The sequence below is a fragment of the Dermacentor variabilis genome, chromosome 6, assembly GCF_050947875.1.
Source record: "Dermacentor variabilis isolate Ectoservices chromosome 6, ASM5094787v1, whole genome shotgun sequence".
Lineage (NCBI taxonomy): Eukaryota > Metazoa > Arthropoda > Arachnida > Ixodida > Ixodidae > Dermacentor > Dermacentor variabilis.
The window spans coordinates 108,140,285-108,166,156 of NC_134573.1; the positions used below are offsets into that span (position 1 = coordinate 108,140,285).

The window sequence follows — 25,872 nt, forward strand, 5'->3', positions numbered from 1 at the left end:
AGGTGGTCATTCGCTACTCCGTAAATGGCACGCTCCTGCGAGAGAGAGAGAGAGAGAAAAAAAAATGCAGGAAGGATAACCCAAGGTATCGCACGGTTGGGTACCCTGTCTCGAAGGGAAGGAGGAAAGAAACTGAAGAAAAGAGTCATTGTGAGAGCACTCACGGATAATTATTCCCTCACGTACATGTTCACCCACGTTTAATGTTGACTTACCCACACTTCTCTAGCCCGGTCGTGTTCAAAAAGCACGTTAGCACCATGGTGGCCTTGCACACACTAGAGGTCTGTGGCCGAGGTTCTAGCATCATAGCGGCCAACAACAGTGTGCCATTTAAGTGGCTAAGACTCATGCGCAGACCATGTCATTTGCGAACTGTCACTACGCTTACTGCCGCTCAACTGCATCGATAGCAACATTCAGTCTTGGTGCCAGCAAAGTTCAGCTATAACATAGCTGCGACGTATACATATACAGACCGGTAAGCTTGGGTGATGGGAGTGGCAGTCCGACGAAGTGTGTATTCACGCACTAATGCATGTTCTACCTTCTGGGCTCGCCTGTGTTTCTGGGTGCCTGCTGCTGGCATACGGCAAGTCTCTCTGACAGCACGCAGCGCAAACCCGCCGTGGTTGCTCAGTGGCTATGGTGTTGGGCTACTGAGCACGAGGTCGCGGGATCGAATCCCGGCGGCGGCCGTATGTGGATGGAGACGAAAACACCCGTGTACCTACATTTAGGTTCACGTTAAAGAACCCGAGGTGGTCATAATTTCCGGAGTCCTCCACTACGGCGTGCCTCATAATCAAAAAGTGGTTTTGGCACGTAAAACCCCATAATTTAAGTTTTCTAAGCACGCTGCGCAAACGTCAGCTAGCACGATATTCTCTGGAAGGACACGTGATCTGCACCTTATCAAGGGCGCGACGCCACCCTATGACTACATAACAAACCAGCGGCCTTCATCGCAGTCCGACGTAGTGTGGTCTCAAGCACTAATGCATGTTCTCCCGCACGTTAAAAAACCCCAGGTGGTCGAAATTTCTGGAGTCCTCTACTAGGGCGTGCCTCATGATCATAAAGTGGTTTTATCACGTAAAACCCCATAATTTAATGTATGTTCTCCCTCTTGTACTCGCCTGTTCGTCTTCTGGAGTAATCAGTTTCTGGCTGCGGTCTGCCGGGTTACGGAATGTCTGTTTGATAGCTGGCTGCGCAAGTGTCGGCTTGGACGACATTCTCTGGAAGGACACTTGGTCTGCCCCTTATCTTAAGCGCAATGCCAACCGATGACTACATAAGCAGCCAGCGGTGATTGAGGCGTCGCATTCCGGCCATATGTGTGCTCCCTCGCTAGCGCATGTTCCACCTTCTAGGTAAGCGACCTCGCACAGGTGTTATCTTGTTATTTGATGCTATTCTCCCTTTATATTTCATCGGCCTAGAACCTTTTCTTGTGTGCTTTTTATTGTGCACATTCGTGCATTGCTTTCATTCCGTTACCATTTCATCTACATCTGTGGATGACAGTTGTCCGATATGTTTAAAGCCCGTGAAGAAAGACAGCGACAGCTTGAATTTGGCTTTATGTAATTCCTTTTTGCATATCGTAAAATGCTCTTGTCCTTCAAAGCAGGCCTTGAAGACGCTAGATAATGTACGAATTTTAGGTGGAAGCATGTCTGTGAACCTGAATGCGATAGTGACGGTGACACAAGGCAACCAACAATACTAAACATAATCAAGGTCATCGGCGCACATGATCACAACGCGAGTCAGATTAGTTCACGTGAGGACAACCTTGAAAAAGCCATTCAGACACAATCTGCAAAGAACAGCTCCATACTGCAAAAAATTGAAAAACTATCCAAGGTAATTGAGGGCATAGAAGCGTCAATAAAATTGCTTTCATTGAAGCATGATGACATGAAAACACCGCTGGACACATTCATCACCGAGGTAACTGGCATAAGGAAGCGTTCAGATAAACTGGGCGGTTGCGTAGCCGTGAATGACAAAAAGGGAGCCGAGCTTAGCGTTGAATAACCTTTAGCCTCCATGGCGCAGAAATAACATTGTAATTCATGGTCTTAAGCAACCCCAAAACGAGAATCTTACGGCCCACAATGAAATCTCTCACAAGTAAGATCGACTTCCTGCAAGAGACATTATACACAGTACGAGCACTACATAGGCTTCCAACTTGAGAAGGAAACATTCCAGTTATTATTCCTGATTTAAGTCATGACTAGACAGAGGTAAATGGTTTCAGAAGCGCTACACAATGAGGCAGCAAAAAATATACGTAAACGAGAATCTGACGCCCCAGACCAAGAAAGTTCATTTGATTTCATTTTTATTTGGGCCCATTTACAAGCTAATGGAGGGGGCCAAGGTAAAAGCTGCTTATTGGCAGCTTGAGTGGCGCCTGGCCCCCTTTACATATTGGCAAACCGGTGGCAAAGAACACTTTCAGAAATGAAAAAATAAAGAACAGTGGGTTACATCAATTGTCGCATTACATTTCTTTCACTTTGAATACATGTGGTTTTACAGAACCATGGTGATTTAAATGATAGTTTTCGCCAGACAGATGAGCTCCGATGGTGTCAAGGCATGGATGTCAATGCCGGCTTCTAGATAAGAATGTAGTAGCCATGGCCAAGTATTTGCGACCATTTGATCGCCGTATTTTGTTCTTGAAAAGGGTTGAAGAGGGTATGAGTTGGTATGGAGAACCAAAGAGCAGGCAATGGACAAGAACTGCAAGTTCGTCTGGGTTATAAACGGAGTGGTTTTGCAGGAAAGCAGCAAGGCTTCGCTGCTATGCGAATTTTTTAGAAAGATGACATTGAAAGACTTCTGTAGCGTGAACGAAGGGCTTCTTTAATCTACTGAGTCGAACAGTCGCAGGAATAGCTGAATTCTCATGCTATATCTGTACCTGAACTTGTGCATGTGAATTTTAGAAGGCTTAGGAAGCATTAAATATTAAACAAACAAATATTAGGCAAACAAATAACAATGCAAACGAGCAAAGTGTGCTAAAACTACCAGGTGTTCATTCCTTTTCGTATTGTCGCAACTTAAGTAAGCATGATGGCATTTTTCGCATTTGTAAAGGGACACAGGTTTACTGAGCAGATATCTTGCGTTTTTACAGCCACATAGGTGGTTGCCCTTTGCGTATGAAATAAAAAAACCTTTAGTTATAGCCATTACAGAACAGAACCCTCACTCCGTTTCGCAAACATTCTTGTTGGAACTGTTAAAGTTAATAAATGAATTTTACAACAGCAATGTAATTTTCGCTGGTGATTTCTATTTCCATATTTCCGAAATGCGAAAAACAGGAGTTGCGGATTACCTCGACTTACTTGCTGCAAATGGTATCGAACGTGTAATACTGTTTTTTTCCGTGAATTTTACTCGTACCTGGTACTAGGATCTCAAAGTCATGCGTTGACCATACAGTTATCAGGTGCTGAGCATTTAAATCAGCAGCATCGGTGATCCGCAAAATGTTGCGGATAATTATTTTGTGTCTACGTGACGACCACGGAGAAAGATAAAGCTTAGAAATACGAATACAAAGTGTGTCATTATAGATATTTCGCAACTGTCTTATGAAAAAGATAAGCTACTGAATCTCTGTAAATCTTATCTTTCCAACCTTTCTCTGAAGGAACATTGCCGTCTAACAAGTAACAAGATTATGGCAATATTACGACTGATGAAAAAATAATATTTTTTTCTGCCGAGTTTAACGTGTGTATGGCAATATGAGAAACTTGAGCGAACTAATGGCAAGCCCCAAGAGAAGTAATCTAGATGATCAGATATTATCGCCATTTGCAAGTGAAAGTTCCTTGCCTCCAGGGAATTCATTTAACATGATTTTGTTTCATTATTCGGATATAAAACAGCTTTCTGGTGTTGGTCCGGTAACGTATCATGAAGAGCGCTTGAAAAAGAATTATTCTAAACTAAAAAAACTATTTTTGTAGATTTTCAAAGGCTGCTTAGAAACATAACTTACCCCAGGGGTTAAAGGTAACTAAAATTAGGATAATTTATAAGTATGGGTAGGAATCGTATATAAAGGACTATCATCCCATATCAATAGCACCATCTCTCAGTAATATAATGGAGGAGATCGTACAGAAAGACATTATGTTCCTTTGTGAGATATTCTCAACTGTATATGATAGTCGGTATGGCTTCCGGTGGTATCTTCAAACGGTTGACCTCCCAGAGCATTGCTGTGGCCTGATCTATAAGTATATAGATAAAAATCAGGTAGTACTTGGCCTATTCACAGATGCGAAAGAAGCTTTTAATATTGTTAACCGTGCTATTATGCTACAAAGATGACAAAGTTTTCGGTTTAGGTGATGGTATCAGCAGTTCTTTTTTCTTATTTTACTGGTCACCTCCAAATTGGGAAGATAAAAGACCACTTCAGTGGCTTCAAGCGCATTACGTATAGTGTTCCGCAAGGTCCCCTATTGGGCCGATTGTTGTTCAATATCTACCTGAACTACTTGGTCGAACTGAAGTTCAATGCAGGCTTTTTTAGTACATCGATGATACAGCGTTACATATATCTCATGAGTAGCACACTCAGGCTATGACGTTATGACAGGCTGACGTCGAGGCACTTTTTGACTTGCGATCCGATAAAAAAATACCTGTAACTAAAGCAAAAAACAGGCTAGTATGTTTTAGAAATCCCCACGAGAGAGATCAGTTCAGAGAATCCGTTGTACTTCCTTGCAGCTCATGTACAGCTTGTCAATGCTCACCGATACAGCTCTATCCCACCTTTAGATATTTGGGATAGTACTTCGATGCGCAAATGTCTTTGTATGATAACGTAGGACACGTAGCTAAGTATCTTCGACTCCTTTCTGCCCAATCATATGTAGTCAAGCACAACAGTTTTGTTCAGCTGCACTAAACTGCATTCAAAGCCATGGGTAAATCTATATTCTCGTACGTTACTATTTTGTGTGGTTCTTTCTCTCAGTCATGAGCTCAGCAAATTGCTAAAGCTTTACATAGGCTGTTGGTTAACATAACGTATGGTATAAAGCGTGATGGATTACACACCATTTCAAAAATGATGGCGGTAGACGTTAATTCCTTATATTGTCTTTTTATATTAGCAGCGGTTATAAGAATTTTTTCTTTAAATTGAACCATTTAAAAAGCAAACCGGGAACTTTAAGGAGTGTGAACCATTACTAACTTCCTAAAATATATGCTCATTATGGAAAGAGATGCCGGGGTATTTATGACCCCTTGTATTTTAATCAGTTGCCGCGGAAATGTGTTTTGAGTCTATAAAACAATTGAAATCCACTCGGAAAGGTTGGTTACCTATTAGTGTATAATACTTGAGCTCTACTACTACTCGGTTCTGTAACAACGCTTTATGAATGTTACTGATTGTGTGTTTGTTTTGATTTTTTACATTTTATTTATAATATTTTGATTTTAACAATGTATTATAATCATCCATGTTTTAGTTGAGTCAGGTATGCGCAGGTATTAATACTGCACTCTAAGAACAGTTTACACCCTTTGGCTTGCCCCTCCTGCCACACAAAAATAATCGTCATCTGCCTTGATGCGTTTCCTTTCTTTATCGCTGCGAGCCCAGAACTTTCCAGTAACGCATGGCACGCGCGTTATCAGCATAGAACAGTTTACACCCTTTGGAGTGCCCCTTTTGATAACGCGCGCACCGTTCGTCATTGGAAAGTTCCGGGCTTGCAGCGATAAAGAAAGGAAACGCATCAAGGCAGATGACGATTATTCTTGCGTGGCAGAAGGGGCAAGCCAAAGGGTGTAAACTGTTCTTAGAGTGTTCACTTATCATTTTTGTGTTCATTTATTTTTGTACCTTTTTTTCTCGCTTTTAACTTCTATATGCCGGAAAACCACTGCAGCGACTGCTATGCCGTGCCAACAAGCTTACAAGTATTCATGGCCGCCTTCCGCGGGCACGAATACTATATTGCATTGGGTGGTATAAAATGTGTGCGTGTATGTATGTATGTATGTATGTATGTATGTATGTATGTATGTATGTATGTATGTATGTATGTATGTATGTATGTATGTATGTATGTATGTATGTATGTATGTATGTATGTATGTATGTATGTATGTATGTATGTATGTATGTATGTATGTGCCAAATACTGCTTCGCGAGAGACTACAGCAGCATTCACTAACAAAATACCAGGTGTAATTGACATATAAACGGTGTTTCAGCGAACACTTTCAAACATTTCTAATGGTTTCCCGTGGCAGATAGCATCATTCTACTTCGTGAGCTGGTCTACTCGAAAGGCGGACATTACGTGTACAAAAATTGAAATGCATAATCGACGAATTAACAAAAATATACGCATTAAGTTCGAACTAAAAACCTTCTGGCTCATATGGCGATTTCCAAATTTTAGCCGTGGTGTGTGCAATGCAGATCAGTTTGAAACGAATTCTCAGGATGAAATCAATTTCTAGATATAATTCTCGAACTTTGTGGAGAAATGCATTGGCGTTCCAGTGAATTTTGTGCTGGAATGCATAAAACGACGTTTTGTTAATAAAGTTCGATTGCCTTTTTATACAACTGTTCTGTTTTCGCTGAATAAAACGTAGTTGATGGTAAGTAAATTTAGATGTTTTATGGTGAAGGGATACAGCGGAGCAAACTCTAAGGCACCACAAACAGGTTTATTGGCATTTGCGTATGCCCGAGCTTCTGTAAGATACATTTTAGATATTGATACCTAAAGATAGTTCCTAGCATTTTTAGGGTCCACCTGAGATTAAAATGGCTAGATACAGGGATATTAGGGGTCAATAAAACGTTTTGGAAAAATGTCTTCTTTCGGTTTCATTCTCTAGGCGGGTTATCGAAGTATGCAGGTATAGTTTGTGGTTTTTCACAGAGTGAGGATGTGCGCTGTCATTAGTTCAAAAAGAGGAACTTCTGTGTCAATTTCGGAGTCTGCAGAGTATACCTATTTGTGCAACTGCTCCGTATGGAGGCAGTGTTTTCATTTCTTAACAGGACTTCACGAAGTAGGGTTCATTTTGTAATTAGTGCTCGCCTCTGTGGTTCACGTTTACAGTGACATTGTTTAACGCGCCATGCGCAGAAAGCGGACGCGGCCATCGTGGACCTGACCATTACGTACGAGCGCGAGTCCGTGGTCGACTTCACCATCCCCTTCATGAGCACGGGCATCAGCATCCTCTTCAGGAAGGCGGAGAAGAGCGAGCCATCGCTGTTCTCCTTCCTGCACCCGTTCTCCATCGACGTGTGGCTGTACATGCTGACCGCCTACCTGGGCGTATCGCTACTGATATTCATCATGGGCCGCTTCACGCCCTATGAGTGGGTGTCACCCCACCCATGCGTGCCCGAGGAAGGCGACCTGCAGAACCAGTTCAACCTGCCAAACAGCTTCTGGTTCACGACTGGAGCCATCATGCAGCAGGGATCGGAGATCACGCCCATGTAAGTGCAACCAAGCAAAATGGAATGATCGCCGACTTCGAGCACAGCCGCGTTTATTATAAAGGAGGGCTAGCGCAGTGAAGTACGAGTAACGGAAACATTGCAGACAGCGGCTCTGAAGTCGACAAAGCTTGCAGTGAGATTTTGGAGAGGCAGAGCTGCCTATAACTACGCTTACACTAATGTGGCAGTAGCGCGTTGAACTTTTTTGTGCATAGCGCTAATTACGCTACGCGATAGCGTTTGCAGCTCGTGAATACCTCTTCGTTCGAAACTAGTTGGAAGCTTTTCCCAGCAATTTGCGTTGAGCCGATGTGTGGGGCAGAGGACAACACTGTGGCTGCCGGCGCTCTTCCTAAACAAATTCGTCAGCGTTTCCATACAATGCGTGGGTCTACTTACCCCGTCTCGGACTAACCTCTCTCGTCGCATCAATACGAATAGAATTCCTAGCTCATTAGTCATTACTGCCGTTTACATGAACGTGATGCGCTAGATACGTGGTGCGACACGTCATTGCTCGCATTTATGTATAAGCGCCTTAGAATGATCATGCCTTATAGCCGCCAAGTCGCGCGTGTGGATCCACGGCCCACCTATTTCAACGAGAGATGCGCCTATCTTTCTACAGCATGCTTTGCATGGGAAACCCTAGCCCACACTTTTAAAAACTAGCGTCACTTTAATGGCCTTACTTTTATGAACTTCCACAAGCCGTCGGCTTGTCAAACCGGTACCGGTATACCATGCTGCCATCGCTGTGAACAAGGGATAGATAAGAGGCTGACGAGGGAGCGCAATAAAAAAAAAAAACATTTTGCTCGTTACGCCCTTCGATAGGCTGCCTTCACGGGGTACGCATACACGAACCGTGGAACCGGTCTGCGAAGAGCCAGGGATGAGATACCAGAGCCGCCGCATCGGCATCTTTTGCCGTGATCTTGACGGTAATATGCTAGGAAATAGTGTAGCAAAAATATTTGCTTCATTTTGACTCGTATATTTAAAGCGAGTACCTAGACCACGACCCAATGAGACCTCGATACATGTTTTTGCTCTGTGAGCTGCTTTGATGTGCAGCTATTTAGTAACGCCCCTTGAAAAGATTTCATTTCACAAGTGTCTCCACCAAGGCCCTCCGATGGCTTTAGTTTGGTACGCACATGATCACCAAATATTTTGTTATTAATAAGACCTGTAGTTATCGTTCTCAATTCGCTCGTCTTTTCGCAGCGCCACGTCAACTCGCATTGCCTCGAGCATGTGGTGGTTCTTCTCGCTCATCATGATCTCGTCGTACACGGCCAACTTGGCTGCCTTCTTGACCGCGCAGCGCATGACAGCTCCAATTGAAAACGCCAACGACCTCGCCAAGCAGACGAAGATCTCTTACGGATGCCTCGACGGTGGATCGACATATCGCTTCTTCGAGGCGAGTGTATACGGTGTCCGAATGAGGTTGCGTTTCTGTTTAATTGGCCGACTACCTTCTCCGACTTCGCACTAGCTATAACGATTGTCCTGCACTGCTCTAACGAGTTGCTCAAGCGTAACAAAGTCGACAGTCCGACAAAATCGCGTCTCGTAGGGATGGATCGTGAAGAAAACAGAACAGAAGCCGACCAATATTAAGAAACTATTACCATCTTAACGTTTTTAAATAATGAAAGATGTTAAAATTTAAAGCTTAAACTTGTGGTACCTTCGCAAGGCGTACGGCCAACCCATAATAAAGTGTTGAGCGACGCTCCCGTGAGGTTGCTGAAACGTCCAGATTTTATTAATTTCTTCATCATACTTGGCACCTGTTTTCAGTAATAATTAATGCATTGAATTTCAACGTTTCAAAGAGACACTGCGCTATGAAATAAACCGTAATCCTCCAGTTACTGAGGAAACATGACAACTTCAGCAATTGCCTTCTCAATACAGTTGTTAAACGGGCTCCTATATTTTTAAACGAGTACTTTGCGTTTCTACCCAATCTCGAAGCGGTCGCTCGGGACAGCAATCAATTCAGTAACCTAGTGCTATGCAGCAGACTGCCATGGTCTGTGGCCTACAATGGCGCGTACGTTTTTCTTTTTCGCCCTGCTTCCTTTCTTTCTTTTTTTCTTTGTGGGCATGTTGCCATCATAGTTGCGTGTACTGATAAAGAGGTACTTTCTCGAAAGCTACGCGAACTAAAGGCCGTCAGTTGCTATAACTAGAAAAATAAAAGGAAAACTAGCCAAAAACTACAAATTGCGGGATTCTGATATCTTGGTCATCTGTTCACTAAGCAAGGCCCGATTTCGGAATGCAAATCCTTGAAGGAACGGCCGCCAGCCAACATTTAAAGTGAACAACCTGTTGCAAAAAGCAGCTAGCGAACGTCGAGCATGCTATACCAATGCTTCTTGATAGCGCAGCTCATTTCTTCTAGCGAAAGATGACAGCTCAAAGAAAAATACAAATTTATTAGAAAGAAACGGAAGGACTAACACGCATGGTTGTGTTCTCATTGTACGTCAATCTGAGTTTGATGAAACCCGCCTTCTTTACAATGTCAAAGTTTTCGTAAGCGGAAGATTCATCAATCTGGCTCACAATTCCGCAATAAACTTGCATAAAGTAAACAAGGGAGAGTCATGGCATAAGCACTTTGCATGCCGCGTCAGAATTGGGTATTGTAAAAAAAAAAAAACGGCCGAGTGAAAAAAGCATGTGCATAAGATAAAAATTTTGATGGGATGAATACTCGCATATTTTTTTTTCTATCGTCTCACCTTGCTCCCATCTTGGTTGAGGTTCAATGCAGATATTTAAGCCATTCGCGCATGAGTTTTCTATATACTTACTTCAGACACCGTCAGTCGGTTTATTTATGAGCCCGGTACGTTCGCGTAGTTTGGAGTATATATCCCTTTAAAAAGGACGATCATTTTCAAGCTTTACAAAGTGTTTAAAAATAGCCTGTTGCAGACAACATAATTCTAATCCTTGAGTTGGATTATTCAGAGAGGCGGACATTACTAGCAGGAGAAATTGAAAAACAAATTCAACGAATTAACAGCAACTTACTAATTATCTTCTGAATTTATTACTTTACGGCATTTATTGTAATTTACGAATTGTAGGTGGTGAGCTTGCAAGGTATATCCACTTGTAATAAATTTCCAGATTGACGCCAAATTGGAGATATGCGCCATCACACTCGCCATAAAAATAGACTGTGGTTCAGCTTACTTTTTTAGCAAAACGCTCTTTTATGCATTGAAGCACAAAAGTAAATGCAACGCCATGTACCTCGTCCCACAACTTATAATATCAATAATATCTAAAAATTGGTGTCATCCTGGAAAATTATTTCAAGTTGATACATCATGCAAGCTTACCCGCTACAATTCGTAAATCGTAATATCTGTATAAAGTCAGTAGTCAAGCTCATTAGTGAACTTTTGTTAATTAGTTGAATAGGTGCTTCGATTTCTCGTGCTGGTATTGTCCAGCTTTTTGAGTTATCCAGCTCAATGACAAGAAGTATGCTATCTACAACAGGCAACCTTTAAAAATTCCATAAAACTTAAATATGATCGCCCTCTTATAATATAAACACATGAATTGACCCCATCTTCGCTTAGCTTAAAAATTTCCTTCTCTCTTTTTAGTAATAAAATAATACCAAGAACAATTAAACGCGGAATCTTTGATTGAGGTCACCTGCCCATGAACCGTTTAGCAACCATAAAGCTTCATATCTCACTCTCAATCTCTTTGCACTTTGCTCCAGTGATAATTACTAAAGCGTCAGCCATATAAGCGAGTCATAGTAACTACGAACGGTGATAACTATTCAAACTCAGTACACCAATAGTTGGCAAACAAAGGAAGCCTCCGCCTGGAGTTGATCATTTCTCCAATGAGACTTGTCTTCCTCAGTGCTTGTTGAGACGCTGGTTCCATAACTAGGCTTCATATATTCGCCTCTATCAATTATATTAAGTTTCCATATTACAGCAACCCACCTATTTTCTTTGACGGTCAGTAAATGCCATTCATAGAAAAGCAGAGGATAGATCAAACGATTCACCTTGGCCCAAGTTAACCTGGCAATATTCTCTATCCCTGCATGCTTCTCACGTCAACCTCGTCTCACGTGGTGCAGAACTCGGACAATGCTCTGATCAAACGGATGTGGACGACGATGAAAGCGACCAGGCCGTCCGCGTTCACCAAGAGCAACAAGAAGGGTGTGGAGAGGGTCAAACGGGGTGACTACGCCTACCTCATGGAGGCCTCTTCCATCGAGTACGAGGTGGAACGGGACTGCAACCTCACGGCTATCGGAGGCCTGCTCGACAACAAGGGATACGGCATTGCCACACCACCCGGTATATAGTGTGTTCAATCTATGTCGCACCCTTTTTTTGTGCTAAGAAACAGAGAACAATATTGTAACAGAGGTAGTTTACAGCAACAGAAGAGGGACGACGAAGGCACTCTTACATGTTTTAATTAGGCACAACAAACTTGCAGGAACAGCTGCAGCCAGAAGTGGTGCGCATTGTTATGTACGTGATGCTGTGACGGGATCTTTGACTCTCTACCTCTCTTTATCTATTCTCTGAACTTGCTACCTCCACCTTCTCGCATTCCGCGATGCAGGGCTGCAAATGTAATTTTCCATTCTGGCTAACTTCTCCCTTCATTTCTTTCTTCTTTCAGTGCTTGCGTATCCTAATTCCACAGCATTGCCTGTCAAGCATAAAACTAAGTACTTAAACATGTTCTGGGTTCACCACAGCATCGCACTGACTGTGCGTATGCCAGTCTTCCAGGCTGGCACGTATATAAACGAATTGATTTCAGATTGGGTTGTGTAGAACCTCGCGCATTTTTTTTTCTACCTGACAGAGTATAAAAAAAGTGCTTGTAGACAATGTCGTATTGTTTACTCAGCACGCGCCCTTTGTCTGCTATTTTCAAATGACGTGCAGTTGCGTTAGGGGTTCACACGTTAAAGTTGAACGAGGGCCCACATTTAACTTTAACGCTTTTCCTATACGGAACTAGGATCTGCATCTTCGCCAGTTGGTACGGCGACATTTTAAGGCATGTAAAGCGCAAATAAAACAGGAACTGGGGGGAAATAGAGGACGCGCAGAGCGCTTGATGGAAGAGCGATGAACACCAAGAAGAGCCAAGGCGAACGCGTTTTTAATATGTAGCATTGCTACCGTGACTCGACGCCCCGTTGCGCTGTGGCCGTAGCTTTCCAGAGTTCATGAAATGTGGTGGGGCGAATATTTCAGTTGGTTCGCTCGGGTCTAGTGCCAGATTTTACCCAATTTACGGGAACAAACATGAAATGTTAGTGAAAGTTAATTAATTGCAATACTTTTTTTCCTTAAACCCACGCCTAGCAAGTGCGTATACTTAATCCTCACTCCAGTAACCATTTGTCAGCGCAACCCAGGCAAGGACGGAGAGTTTGATGTGGAAGCTAACGACAAAGCCTCTGCGAGCCAACTATGATAACAAGCGTAAAAAAAGAAAATGCTAAGGGTTATTTCGTCCGTTAGTTTTGTCAATTCACGCAGTTCCCGGCGAAAGATGGCGCCCCTTAAAGGTAAATTCATTGGTTATCCGCCGCGTGGAGTAGGCAATTTCATAGATGACGAGGCTGTGGCGTCAAGCGAGTCAGTTACGAATAGCGAGAGAATGAAAATGAGATGAATTATGAGAGAATATGGCGCCAGTGAAATAAAGTGTAACTCTATACGTCAAAGCATCTTCCTTTTTTTAATTTCTTTATCGCCTTATCAAGCAAACACTGTGACCGGCACGAGACCAACTGATTTAACATTTGGGCGGACAAATGAAAAATAAGTTGCAATACAATATATGATCCCACTGTGTGTCCTATGAATCGTCTCTTGCAGAGAGTGTATGAACGCATCATGTCATTTTTAGCTTAATTACGATCCGAATTGTGCGGTTTGTGTCGATGTAGGTTTATTACTTGAGATGCAGTCGACGTTGCAACGAAATTGCCGTATTCGTGGTTGTGAAGCAAATGTTCGCAAATGAACTTCCACTGCATAGAGGCCGCAGTCTTAATACTATTGAACATAAGAAAACAACATTAATATAACTCCGAAAGTCCTTATGGCAGCCCTTGTTCAACGATGAGGGTAATATTTCGTTAAAGCATGCGACGCCAGAAGGAGTTAGTTTGATAACGAGGCGTACCAGCTGATGTTCGCACACTATATAACATGTACATAAAACAGAGCACTTCTTTGTTTCTTTATACTTCTTAGTGCGTAAGCACTAATTGGCTCATTGGGTGTTTTGCCGGTGTCCGGCGGTCTTGGTACATTTAATGGCAGGAATGCTAACATTGGACTATAGTATGTATGAAATCGATGTAGAGTACAGAAAAAGTCATAATGTATGGAAAGTGATGATGTAGACATTTGGAGGTATAGTAAACGAAGAAATTTCAAAAGGAAATTCGGAATGCGTTTGTCCGCACGTGGATTGGAACCCATGCCACATCGAGGAAGTTTTGCAGTGCCAGCCAGAGGCGTTACCTTTATTAAACAAAAGTAGGTGTTATCGGCGAGACGAAGTAGCGCCTAGTTCGCGCGGTGCGCTTAGCGGTTTGTGACGACGAGTGAAAGGGCTAAGCACTTGTATACAAAAGGATGCGCGCATTGGCTTGCCTCCATTGCATGTTGCCACATGTATCCAGAAGCATCTACCTCGGCGGCACCTACATTAGAAAACAAAAGTGAATCATAATAGTTTCCCAATGTAGACCCCTGTGTAATCCCACAAAGTATTCCCCTTAGTGTTTTCGCAGTAGAGCTCAGTAGTGTTGCGGGCTCCCTAACTTTTCACAGCGACCTCTACCGTCCAAGGAAATTTTCATGTCTATATGGTAAGCAAATAACTCCCTATACATCCTCGAGATAGTGCAACGCCGGGCCGACCCGCGGTGGAGATGAAGCATTCGTTAAGCACTCCCCATACGTGGGGCGATCCCGAAGATAGGGCAATACCGGGCCAACCCGCCGCGAAAGGGAAGCAGGAGTTAAGTACTCCCCATACGTGGGCTGATACCGAAGATAGTGCAATGCCGAGCCGACCCGTGGCGGCAGTGAAGCAGGCGTTAAGCACTCCCCATACGTGGGCTAATCCCGAAGATAGTGCAATGCCGGGCCGACCCCCGGCGGAGCTGAAGCAGGCGTTAAGCACTCCCCTTACGTGGGCCGATCCCGAAGATAGTGCAATGCCGGGCCGACGCACGGCAGAGTTGCAGTTCTTCATTAAGGGGCCCACACACACAGTTTCGCTAGCCATCATTCGTCACAGACTGGAAGGGCACTGAGGTGTTTTATTTGTATACTAGACCCCATTTTTATTAACGCAAAAAAAACATTATTCCATGAGTCCGTTCTTGCAAGTAATCACGTTTTCGTTTAACTTGCTATTTAGAAAGGGGTTTCATGTATCAGTGTTGTCCTGCAGTGAAGACTTGTAGGTAGCTAGACAGGGGCGTATAAAAGTACCGCGCCAATCTTTTTGTAGGGGGTTTGCGATTCATTTTGAGAAGCACACAAGGACTAAATCTGCATGTTCATTAGGCTTGCTGTTCAAATGTTTGTGCAGTCACAGCGTTAATGATTCACTACTGCCCTAATAAGGAATTTTAACATGTGGAAGTCGGACATCAAAACTTTTGTCAACATATCATCCAGAGATATTTCACGTATAAAAACCAGACACACTATGAAATTTATCGGATAGCGTAAGCCGCACATCATCGAGTATTACAATCTTCCGCATAGACCGCTTTTAGGCAAGAAATATTGTGAGAAAAACGCAGAGATGAATATAAAGCGCCCGACCAACGATGTCACGTTATGTCTCTAAAAACATAAAAAAAACAACTTTTTAGCGCTCTTTGTATGGGTTATCCGTTCATACGTCGCTTGACCAATGCCGTTACTACACTGCTGCAGAGTATACATCATTTGATACATTTGAGTAAAACAATGTCGGTCCGGTAGTCTTTGGAAAAGAAATGTTCGCCGAGATGCTAATGCCAAGAACCCAAGGACAAAGCTTGTGCAGGTGCCCCAGCAAGTAAATGGAGTGTGCAATCGATGGCCGAACAACATATTCGTGTATTAGCGGCAGCAGTGTGCGAACGCGAACGTATTTTGCGGTGTTTCTGCTATATGTTTTTGACCGCTGCCTCATCAGTGGCTCAGGCGAAGGAGCACTTCTTCCAACGTCGACGTTAGGGGGGGCTGCAGAGTCTGCCACAGCTATTTATCAGTGGCATGCAAACAGCTCTCGCCAAAACCGTTTGCTTGATAAACGCACGGCGCCTGCCTCTGTGCGCTGTTTGTTTCGTTGGAAACGCGACTATTACCGTAGTGGCCATGCCGCTGTTTCCGTCAAGGGCACGAAAATAAATGGTTTCTGCGAGTGCATAAAGGTTCCCCTAGCGTCCACCGCTGGAACGAGCACTCCTTCAGCTGAGCCGTTAATCTGGCGGGATTTCAAAGCACACAGAAAGACACCGTACAGATTTCCTGTGCGTATGCGACGTAGCTCGTGACACCGCTGCTTGCACCGGGAGATGCAGATAGGCCAGCGCTCCCGCGCTCCGTTTACTTTCTAGGGCACCTGTACCTAATGGCTCGAAGCGGAGGAAACACGTAAAAAAAGACACCTTCTTTATAAAGACCCCTATTTAAGAGCACAAGCTGAAGCGAAAAAAGAAAATATTTATGCATTCCTTTCATAAAACGAATGGCAGCCTCTTTCTGCAATAACGAGATAGCATTTAAAAGGATAGTGCGACAATCTCTGTTGCGTCTTCACGTGGTGAAGTCTTAAAATACGGTAAGGATATATCACGCATTGAGCACAAACACAGCGGAGATGGGTACCACTGCGACTTAAAGGAACGCTAAAAACAAGCAGTAGCTCATTTTAGACCAGGTGTCTAACACGCTGCCCGTGGGTTGCATTTGGCACGCGGAACTCTCGGGTGCAGCCCGTGCAGCACCAGTGAGTGGCGGGCCTTACTTTCGGGACAAGTATGAAGGATTCACTGGGAGCCTATGCGAACACTCATTGCGCCATCTTACATAAGCCCTTGACAACAACAATCGTTCTTCCAGACAAAAACCAATGACAGCGAATACGTAGTGCTAACAAATTTTGCGATTTCCTAGCAGATAGCGAAAACCTTCTATTTACTGAGGCTCCGACTTCATAACGAAGTGGCTGCTACAAGTATCAGATGCCGTTTGTGCCAGCATGAAGGCAACTTTTGAGGCTGTGCGGTTGAGATCAGCGCGGACCTTTAAATAGGCGTCCACTCAACAAGTTGCACCGCGGTTTCTTCGCGTTTTTAGTCGCAGTGGGCGAGGCGTTTAGTGTGCCACTTTCATCGGAGGTGTTGACGAAAGTCGTGAAAGAAAGGTATAACCACTGCTGTCAAGATTTCTGAGTGCTTGAAAAATTGATTGAGTGGACGGAATTGTCATGCCAGAAGCTTCTGCACATCCCATCCCCATCCCAAAAACGGTGTAGGAAAGAACGGGCTTATCGGGTGCCTACGGCTAAAGCTTTGCTAGATTCAACGTGATATTCGTTGCAGTCCATTGCACTCTGTACCAAGGCACTGTGTTGCAAGCCGCGTCATAAAATAGTGTAGTTATCACTGCATCCAGCAAAGTAAGCTTTATACGCTCGAAAGCGGGAACCATCGTCAGTTTCTTGTATTTTTGTTAGAGACAGGCGGCACTCGACATAATGCGTATTGCGTACCACACCAAAGTGCGAGGACTAAATTTTAAATTATGGAGTTTTACGTGCCAAAACCACTTTCTGATTATGAGGCACGCCGTAGTGGAGGACTCCAGAAATTTTGACCACCTGGGGTTCTTTAACGTGCACCTAAATCTAAGTACACGGGTGTTTTCGCATTTCACCCCCATAGAAATGCGGCCGCCGTGGCCGGGATTCGATCCCGCGACCTCGTGCTCAGCAGCCCAACACCATAGCCACTGAGCAACCACGGCGGGTAAAGTGCGAGGACTGAGTCGGTCAAAAGTGCTTTAGCAATTTTTTAACTTGTTCAATGAAATTGACTCATTCATGAAAATCGAGGGACATGAAGACACCAAGCTATGGAGTAGTGAAGTAGTGCCCTCGAATAACAATCCTACATCACAGGACATCTGAACAGCCTTACCAGTATGCTTTAAAGCAATCAACAATGCAATTATTGCATTTATCGAAGGCATCCATGGATTCAAGGCAAAACTGCAGCTTTGGCGGCGTATAGGTAAGGCAGGAAACGATCAGGCCTTTTCCGATGATGAAGTCACTCGGAAGTTTATATGAGACTTCCGGGACGCCTAATCGTGCGCTGCTCAACGATCTCTAAGAGAAATTTGAAGACCGATTGCAGGACATGGCTGGCCCCTTTAAAGATTTCATTCGCTTCCATTCACGTTGCAGAAAGAAGAGATTAGCTCTTTGACGAACGTGAACACGCCGTCGCTACGCTCAAGGAATACTGACGCTTATCGGCGGTCCGTCATGAGGATCGCAGGAGCACAGGATTTAGCGGCGCGCATTCCTGTCGTGGCCGCAGCGAGGCGCTTGCAGGCATCCAGCGACCTTCTGTGAAGGTAGTGCTCAGAGAGTCGCTCAGTGGGAATAAAGCTTTCTTCGTTTTCTTTTTAATGCGGGTCATTTTTTCCCTCATTATTGAATGTTTGAGACAGACAGCTAGGAAGCTAGGTTCCTGCCTCGGCTCACCATTAATAAAAAGAAAATAATGTGTAATTCATGGTGAAATCGAATAATAATAATAATATTTGGGGTTTTACGTGCCAAAACCACTTTCTGATTATGAGGCACGCCGTAGTGGAGGACTCCGGAAATTTTGACCACCTGGGGTTCTTTAACGTGCACCTAAATCTAAGCACACGGGTGTTTTCGCATTTCGCCCCCATCGAAATGCGGCCGCCGTGGCCGGGATTCGATCCCGCGACCTCGTGCTCAACAGCCCAACACCATGGTGAAATCGAAGGTCGGCTATCGTGCATAGCAGCCTGGTGCTCGTACTATTAGGTTACAATTTTTTTTATTACGTCAATGAACGGCACAAGCAGAGAAAAAGATACATTTGGGGAGAAGTCTCTAGGAAGTGGCTTTGCATGATCCCGTCTATATTTGCGCATGCTTAACTGAGCCGAAAATCTTGGGAGCCACGATTTCTCGCATACTTCAGTCTTTTGAAAGCCAGCCAGCTCTTTGAAACACTCGGCGAAAAAGCTCACTGCCACTTCCTCGTCTTCTTTCTTCGTGAAAGCTCTCGCTCGGAGGCGCTGTGTTAGACTGCAGCGCAGGCGGGACCGGCCTACTTACCTGAGTACTTTTCTCGTAACACGCTAACGTACCAATTGTCTGGTGTTTTACCGAGTTTGTGGTCACCAGAGTTAATTTGGTTTTAAGATTTATTCGCTGCAGACCGCCATAGGTACGTACCATTGCATAACAGGTAGTCGCTGACGACGTCTCATTCCATGTTACATTCACTTACGTCGTGCGTTGCCTGGGTAGAAACCAACAATTGCCATGTCGTACGCTCCTGCCGAGGGGACGCCGTATAAGTCTCGCCATACGCCACCATACGATCATCTTCAATGTGATCGTCGTTGCGCTGCTCTCGTCACAGTCACGTAGCTCGCGTACCACACGAGTAACTATGCAATTTACAAAAACGCGTTGGTCCGCCTGGTATCGCTTTGCGGAACCAGGAGCAATGCCAGGTAACCTGCAAAAATGCTTCGCATAACATCGATTCCCACAGTGTGGATGACGAGCACTTTTTTTAATAGGGTGCCTTTAGGAGTGTAAAAGGGGAAAAAAGCGTATATATATATATATATATATATATATATATATATATATATATATATATATATATATATATATATATATATATATATATATATATATATATATATATATATATATATATATAGCATGCGTGCTCCTGACCGCTGTCATTTTCACTTCACTCTTCGAAAAGGCAGAACGTGCAGCCCCTGAATGACAAATTACAACGTTGTGAGTTGTGAATGCGGTTTTAGTCATGGATGTGGGACCTCAAAGAGGTGCGATGTAATGTTACTAGTGCATTTCTGTACATATTTTTACAGTGTTTGGCGCCGTGTTAATGGGCAGGGCACTCATATTTCCCCAATCTATATTACAAATAGTATACGTATATTGCAATATTTGCAATGCACCTCACCTATGGGCGGCGTTGTCTTCCGGGAAGTTTATCTTGTGAGGTCTCAAAGTGTCCGAAATGAGAGCCGATCTTGAAAACTCCATGAAGTAGACCATTATGCCTTCGTCGAAGCGGCCCCAGACTAAGCGAAAGTCATTTTACACTTTATTTCGCTACGAACCAAGTGAATTCCACGACAGTAACGTCAAATTCAGTTCACTGCGGGCGGCCAATACCACCGCTATAGTAATTTCCCACTCTATTCACGTAATTCACAGCCGACAACGCCAAATGTGCGAAACAGCGTGCGGACGCTAAACGTAATGCGTCGTTTAACTTTCTGCGCGTGGACATTTTGAGCCCGGTACCACGCCAGAAAAGCCGAACTAAATCTGTCTGTTGTCTGACGTCTGGGCCCACATCACACCCTGGTCGCAGGCTCACCCGTGCGCTCGGTGCTCTCCTCGTACATAATCCGGCTGCAGGAGAGCGGAGAGCTGGAGATGCTCAAGCGTCGCTGGTGGCGCGTCGAGGGAAAGTACTCCTGCCCCATCGACGCGGCCGCTTCGGCCACCAACGAGATGGGCCTCTCGAACGTGGGCGGCGTCTTCCTGGCGCTGATTTTCGGCTGCGCGGGCGCCATTTGTATCGTGACCCTCGAGTTCTTCTGGAAGATCAAGAAAGTGCCCTACGGAGAGAGGGTGAGCGCGAGCGACCCGATTCGGCGTTGCGTGTGCAATGGGCGCAATGTGGCATGTGTTTCTGTAGGTGTCGTCAGTATTATTAAGGTTATTACACCGGACCCAATAGTTTTCGTGAATGAGCTGAGTGAACTGTTCTGGTAATGTTATTGGTCTTGCGTTGAGTCGTTGTAATAATCGTAGTACCCTTTAAGCTTGTTTTATTACAGTCGCTATGCCCGCGGATGATGCAGGAAATGAAGGCATTTCTTTGGCAATAAAGGGAAAGACTGGACAGGGCGGCTGGGACTTCTGCACGTGGGTTACAGTTCGAGGTGTTCCTGGAGAGCTTGACGGCGCTGTTCGTTTCTTGGAAGGGATGCTTGGGGAATCATCGCATGTTCCACACGCTATGTTTTTACATGTTCCCAAACGCAGAAGGGAGAATCAGAAAATGAGTAAAATTAAACACTACGTTGTGTTCCCGTATTTCCCTTATTTTCCGGTTGCTTAAACTGAGAGGGATGACAATACGGAACGTTTTTCAAGAGCTCTTCTAAATGCGCTTGCTTTGCTTTCGTAGTTTGCCGTCATTGGCACAGGAAGTCGTACGAGAGCAGAGTATATTTATAGGATTATTCTTTTTTTTCTTTCATATTTCTCCTTTACAGCTGTGTTATATGAATAATATTTTTTCTGAGAAAATTATTTCAAGTTTTTAGAATACTAAATTTGTGTACCTTTCTCAAAGTAAAAATTTTGCAAGCTATATGTTACCATGTCCCCACCATGTCCATAACCATACCATGCCCTTTTGTTTGCCGATCCCTCCCACTCAACCTATGTTCCAAGCTCTGGAACCTGTGAGGTAACAGTATGGATAAATACATTAAAAGGAGCACTAGGGCGCCAGCAGAGAGGAAGAGAGAAAAATATAATGTTACTTGGAGAGGTCAATTTACACTCCTTTGCACATACGCTTTACTAAGTAAGTGAAACATATTTGCAAAACTGTTCCACTTTTCTATGGAAGCTAAGTAAAAGGAGAATAAGAGTTTATGAACAGGCTCTGCATGTTACTTAAGGTGATATGGTCAGGGATCAAAGAAAACGAATGAGAAAAAAAGTCGCAGTTTCACCCGCAAGGTGAAGAATCGATTGCGATAGCAAATTAGTAGGCAGCTGTACGAAGTAAAGATAGCAGTTTTATCGGTCGTATAAACATGGAAAGGCTCGCTACTTACAGATCTAACAAGCATGGTTTCAGCTATGCTTGGCTTTCTGCTAGCTTGACATGGCTATATTTTGTAAATATCAAATTCTTCGCTGACATTTTTACTCATGTTTCGCCGTTCACAATTCAGCAAAAAAGGAAGAAAAGGCTCAAGAAGGAAGTTAACATTAATTTTGATAATGCCGTGTCCCCATTGTCATTGAGAAGCGTTGTGTTTACACAACCTAATGTAGTATGTAACAACTACAGATCCAAAACATGTTAATTGCACAACAGAGACGTGTAGTTTAATAATATTATTATTGCAATAATACTTTAATAATGTGATGAATAGAGATGTCATATTTGACTTATTCAATTACAAAGTCAACATTGTCTTCGTTTCTACCTTCAGGAAGCTGTTTGGATAGAGCTTTGGAAGGAACTGAAGGTGGTCCTGTCGTGCAAGGGTTCGAAGGAGAATCCCCAGAAGACACCAGAAGATTCCTTGTCAAACAGCATAGGACTGAGCTCGTTGCACCACATCAACTACAGCACCACCAGCATAAATCCAGCCGCGAACGCTCTTCTGACCAAAGCGGCTCTGCGCGGTGACAATAAGAGCGCAGAAAAATTTTAAACATTTCCCCGAAACTTATAAAAGTAGTGCCTTACACCCGACATTCCTGCATATAAAGGGCCGATTTGAATCTTGGAGCCTGCATAACTGGCGTCGAAAACGTAAGAAGTACAAAATTCAGTTTCTACTGAAGGGTAAGCGATGCAGAAGACATCTTCTTATTTCCCCTCATTAGTAAAAGAAAAGCTCGAGTTTCAGCAGGAAACAGTGCCTTCTGTCTTTGTTACAAATGTACTTATTCCCCAAAACGAGTCTTTTAAGAAAGACACTACCAACCAAGCATACACGAAATTTATCGGGCGTCTCAACCCTTGTGCAGAAGGTACAAAACATACTTTCCTCGAAACTAACTTTCGGAAGGCGTGAATCGATAACTGTGTTAAAACTGTGTGATATGGAGTGCAGCGCCTGAAGTGGTTCAGTCGATCACACGCGCCTCACAGCCCGACTGAATCGCGCATTCGCGCAAAGTATCCTTTTTTTTTCATTATCAGCTCAACATCAAGAGCCAGTATGAAAGTGTCACGGGACCTGTGTGGAGACAGTGAAATGAACGCACCTGTGGCATTTGTGTTTGAATAAAAAAATATATATTGAGGTGTTTTGGGTGCGCGCTCACTCTTATTTGTGACACGTGGTGCAGAATACTGTTTGCGTTGAGCCATAAACTGTCTTCGTTGCAAAATAAAAACAAACAGCAGGTGTGGCGCGAAACGTTTCTGCTCAGGGAAGAGAGAGAGGAGAGGAGCAGAGCATAATTTTCCATTTTCTTTGTTGGTGCCCAAATTAACTAAATAGAAAGTTTTAGCGATTCTAGTATTCTGGTATACGCAATGACACTTGCGGATTTCCGGGAAAGTGAAGTCTTAAATGCGAGCAGCCCGGCCTGCGGCACCATCTTGTGGTACAAATCTCAATCAGAGAATCTCCGAGCTAATATTTAAGTAAGCAAGTGTATTCTGCTTCTCTGATGGCGTAAATTTTCGGCAGCAGCAAAGTCATGGACATGTTACCTTAAATCAAGTGTTTTTTTTTTTTCGACGAGAACACTATACGCTAGCCAGAAAACGTATCCATAAGGCATTGTGGCTAGACGAAGCTTCACAACATGTCGCTACTAGCATCGGGTTACCAGGAAATATGCGACCGCCTAGGCGTATACCGGAATATCGGCACGCTCAAACCCTCCAGTCACTTGATGGTCCATGGTAGTAAGAGGACTACGAAGGGGTGGGAAGAGGGGAAGGGGCGGGGGAAAGCACTAGTGGGTCGCTTCCTCCCGCCTCGCCTACCTTGAGAGCCTCCTCGGCAGAGCAGTGATTTATGACGGACGACGAAGGGGTCTTAGAGCTTCACCTCAACTTCTACTGCCTGGTCTTCTTTAAAGTTTGCGCAAAGCACGGCACACGAGCGTTCTTGCAAAGTAGTACTCCCCACCGAATTCTCTGAAGATCTCACTAGCTGACTATATAGCGCGTTATTCCAAATGTAAGAGGGAAGGTGAACTGATACACCATTGTGAGCAAAAAGCAACCAAACAGTCCGAAATCGCATGCAAGGGCATGAAAGATTAATGTCAATTACCCTAAGCTTCCACAGCTTGAGATAACGCAAAGTTGGCAGAGTGGTACTTCTTAATCAGAGAGAGGGAAATGAATGGCATATCCAATTTGGCGACGAAAAAAATTGACGATGCAGTAGAGTACAGTCGAAACAAAAGCGCACCCGTAAAAATACTAATGTGAATCAAAGGTAGCAGTGTGATCAGAAATTTCGGTGCGATGCTTACGAAGATCGTGAAGATGGTTCATTGCATTTAGTGTCTCAAAGCAATACAAGGGCTCTGTGAAAGTAACAGGCACCACAATATTGAATACATTACAGCACCGCACGGTACCTGGGACTAGCATGCAACCACCCTATATACCAGGGCACCCGCAATAAAGGGGTGCCAAGTTATGAATAAATGCTAATGGTGACAAAACTTCACGGTAACGTATTGCGAAAAGTAGTAAAACACGATGTAAGCATAGGGCGAAATGGGCTTGATACATTGCAATTGAAAAGATTGCGAAAGTGTGCACTTAGTTACGCATTTTGTTTTAAAGAACACAAAACCTTGAATATGAGATAAAGTATTCTTTTAAACTACCATGCGTTGAAGGTTATCTATACAACGCTTCTATAAAACAATCGTGCTACGCGAGTTAAGACACCGAGCACGAAATGTGGTTAAAGAATTGCGAGAAAAAGCAAGGCTCTTCTTTATCAGAAAATATGAAGCGGCTCAGCCTTCAACACCAACTGGCGGCGAATGCTCTGAAACTTCAAGAGCATGGATGAGTACAAGAAAAACAAAACTTTAGTTTCCGTGGCGAACGCATGGCAGGTGATGTTGTCTCGGGAGTCTCAGTGTCGTTTCCTTTCGTTATTCGGAGCGACGTCGTCCCCTTCGAAACACATTCTTACATTCCACGACCGCTTCAAGGCAGCGCTAATGGTGCGCCCGACATTTGAGATTAACGACGAAGACGAGTCTCTGCACGCGACAGTAACTACTCCCGAACGAAGGCAGCAGCCCTCCAGCAGAATATCAGGAGAGCATAACACGGATCTTAACCGCGAGCAGGAAGCCAACGAGAAAAAAAGAATACTTGAGTGGGCCGTGATGAATTTTTTCAAGTACGAGCCGCAAACCTAGCAGTGAATGTAGTGCACGGGTCCTCACTTTTTCGTGTGCTGCAGTAAAAATCAAGAAATAGAATTCCTGCATAGCGTGTGCGTGGAGAGAAAATTATTCGTGGCGCTGTCATATGAAACCACTACAAGTAATGACAGCGCGTCTTCATTCTGTAGACAGGCGTAGGAAGTATAAACCATAGTACATGTAACCATTAAACAGACCTGCATTATTGCCAACGAGGACACTGTTGTGTCCAGAAAAATACAAAAAAAATGCGAATAACCAAACGAGGTGTATGCGACATCAAGCACAAGTTTAAGAGAGCAAACCGGCAGTATTTTACGCCAGTATCGTTCCAGCCGTTCTTGAAAGCACTATGTCCTTCTCACGTGAAATAAAAACAGAATACGATGTCAGTAAGAGTTTTGCGTTACTGCGTCTTATTAGGCGAAAGATTATCATCTACATCGACATTTACGGTACATAATCCACAAGAAACAATCACACAAGCACACTCACAGAAACAGACGCACGCACACACACGCACGGACGCACAGAAAAATCATATGTAATGCTTCATTGGCATACGGAAAAATTAATGGCTGCGTTATTCAGTCCCCTGTAAGTTAAGGTTCACGGTTTCTAGTTAATTTTTTAAGAACCTAGTGAAGTCGCAAATACCTTAACACATAAAGATTCTTGCGCAATCAGGAACTACGAAATTTCTTATGCATTACATTTTCGAAACCTGTTTGTCGTATTTGTATAGACGCTGTGCTGGCTGCTCCAGAGGAAATGT

General features: G+C 43.9%; 1 protein-coding gene across 2 annotated transcripts in view; it reads left to right on the plus strand.

The window, feature by feature from the left end:
* The window catches only part of LOC142585002 (glutamate receptor ionotropic, kainate 2-like), a 78,589-nt gene extending 55,598 nt beyond the window's left edge, over positions 1–22,991 (plus strand). For both annotated transcript variants that reach the window (XM_075695422.1, XM_075695423.1), the window contains 5 exons: positions 7,177–7,538; positions 8,772–8,970; positions 11,686–11,911; positions 20,296–20,558; positions 22,166–22,991. In XM_075695422.1, coding sequence (XP_075551537.1) covers positions 7,177–7,538; positions 8,772–8,970; positions 11,686–11,911; positions 20,296–20,558; positions 22,166–22,390 — 1,275 coding nt within the window. In that variant the 3' untranslated portion in view covers positions 22,391–22,991. The remainder of the gene's footprint in view (positions 1–7,176; positions 7,539–8,771; positions 8,971–11,685; positions 11,912–20,295; positions 20,559–22,165) is intronic.
* Positions 22,992–25,872: the final 2,881 nt, after the last annotated feature.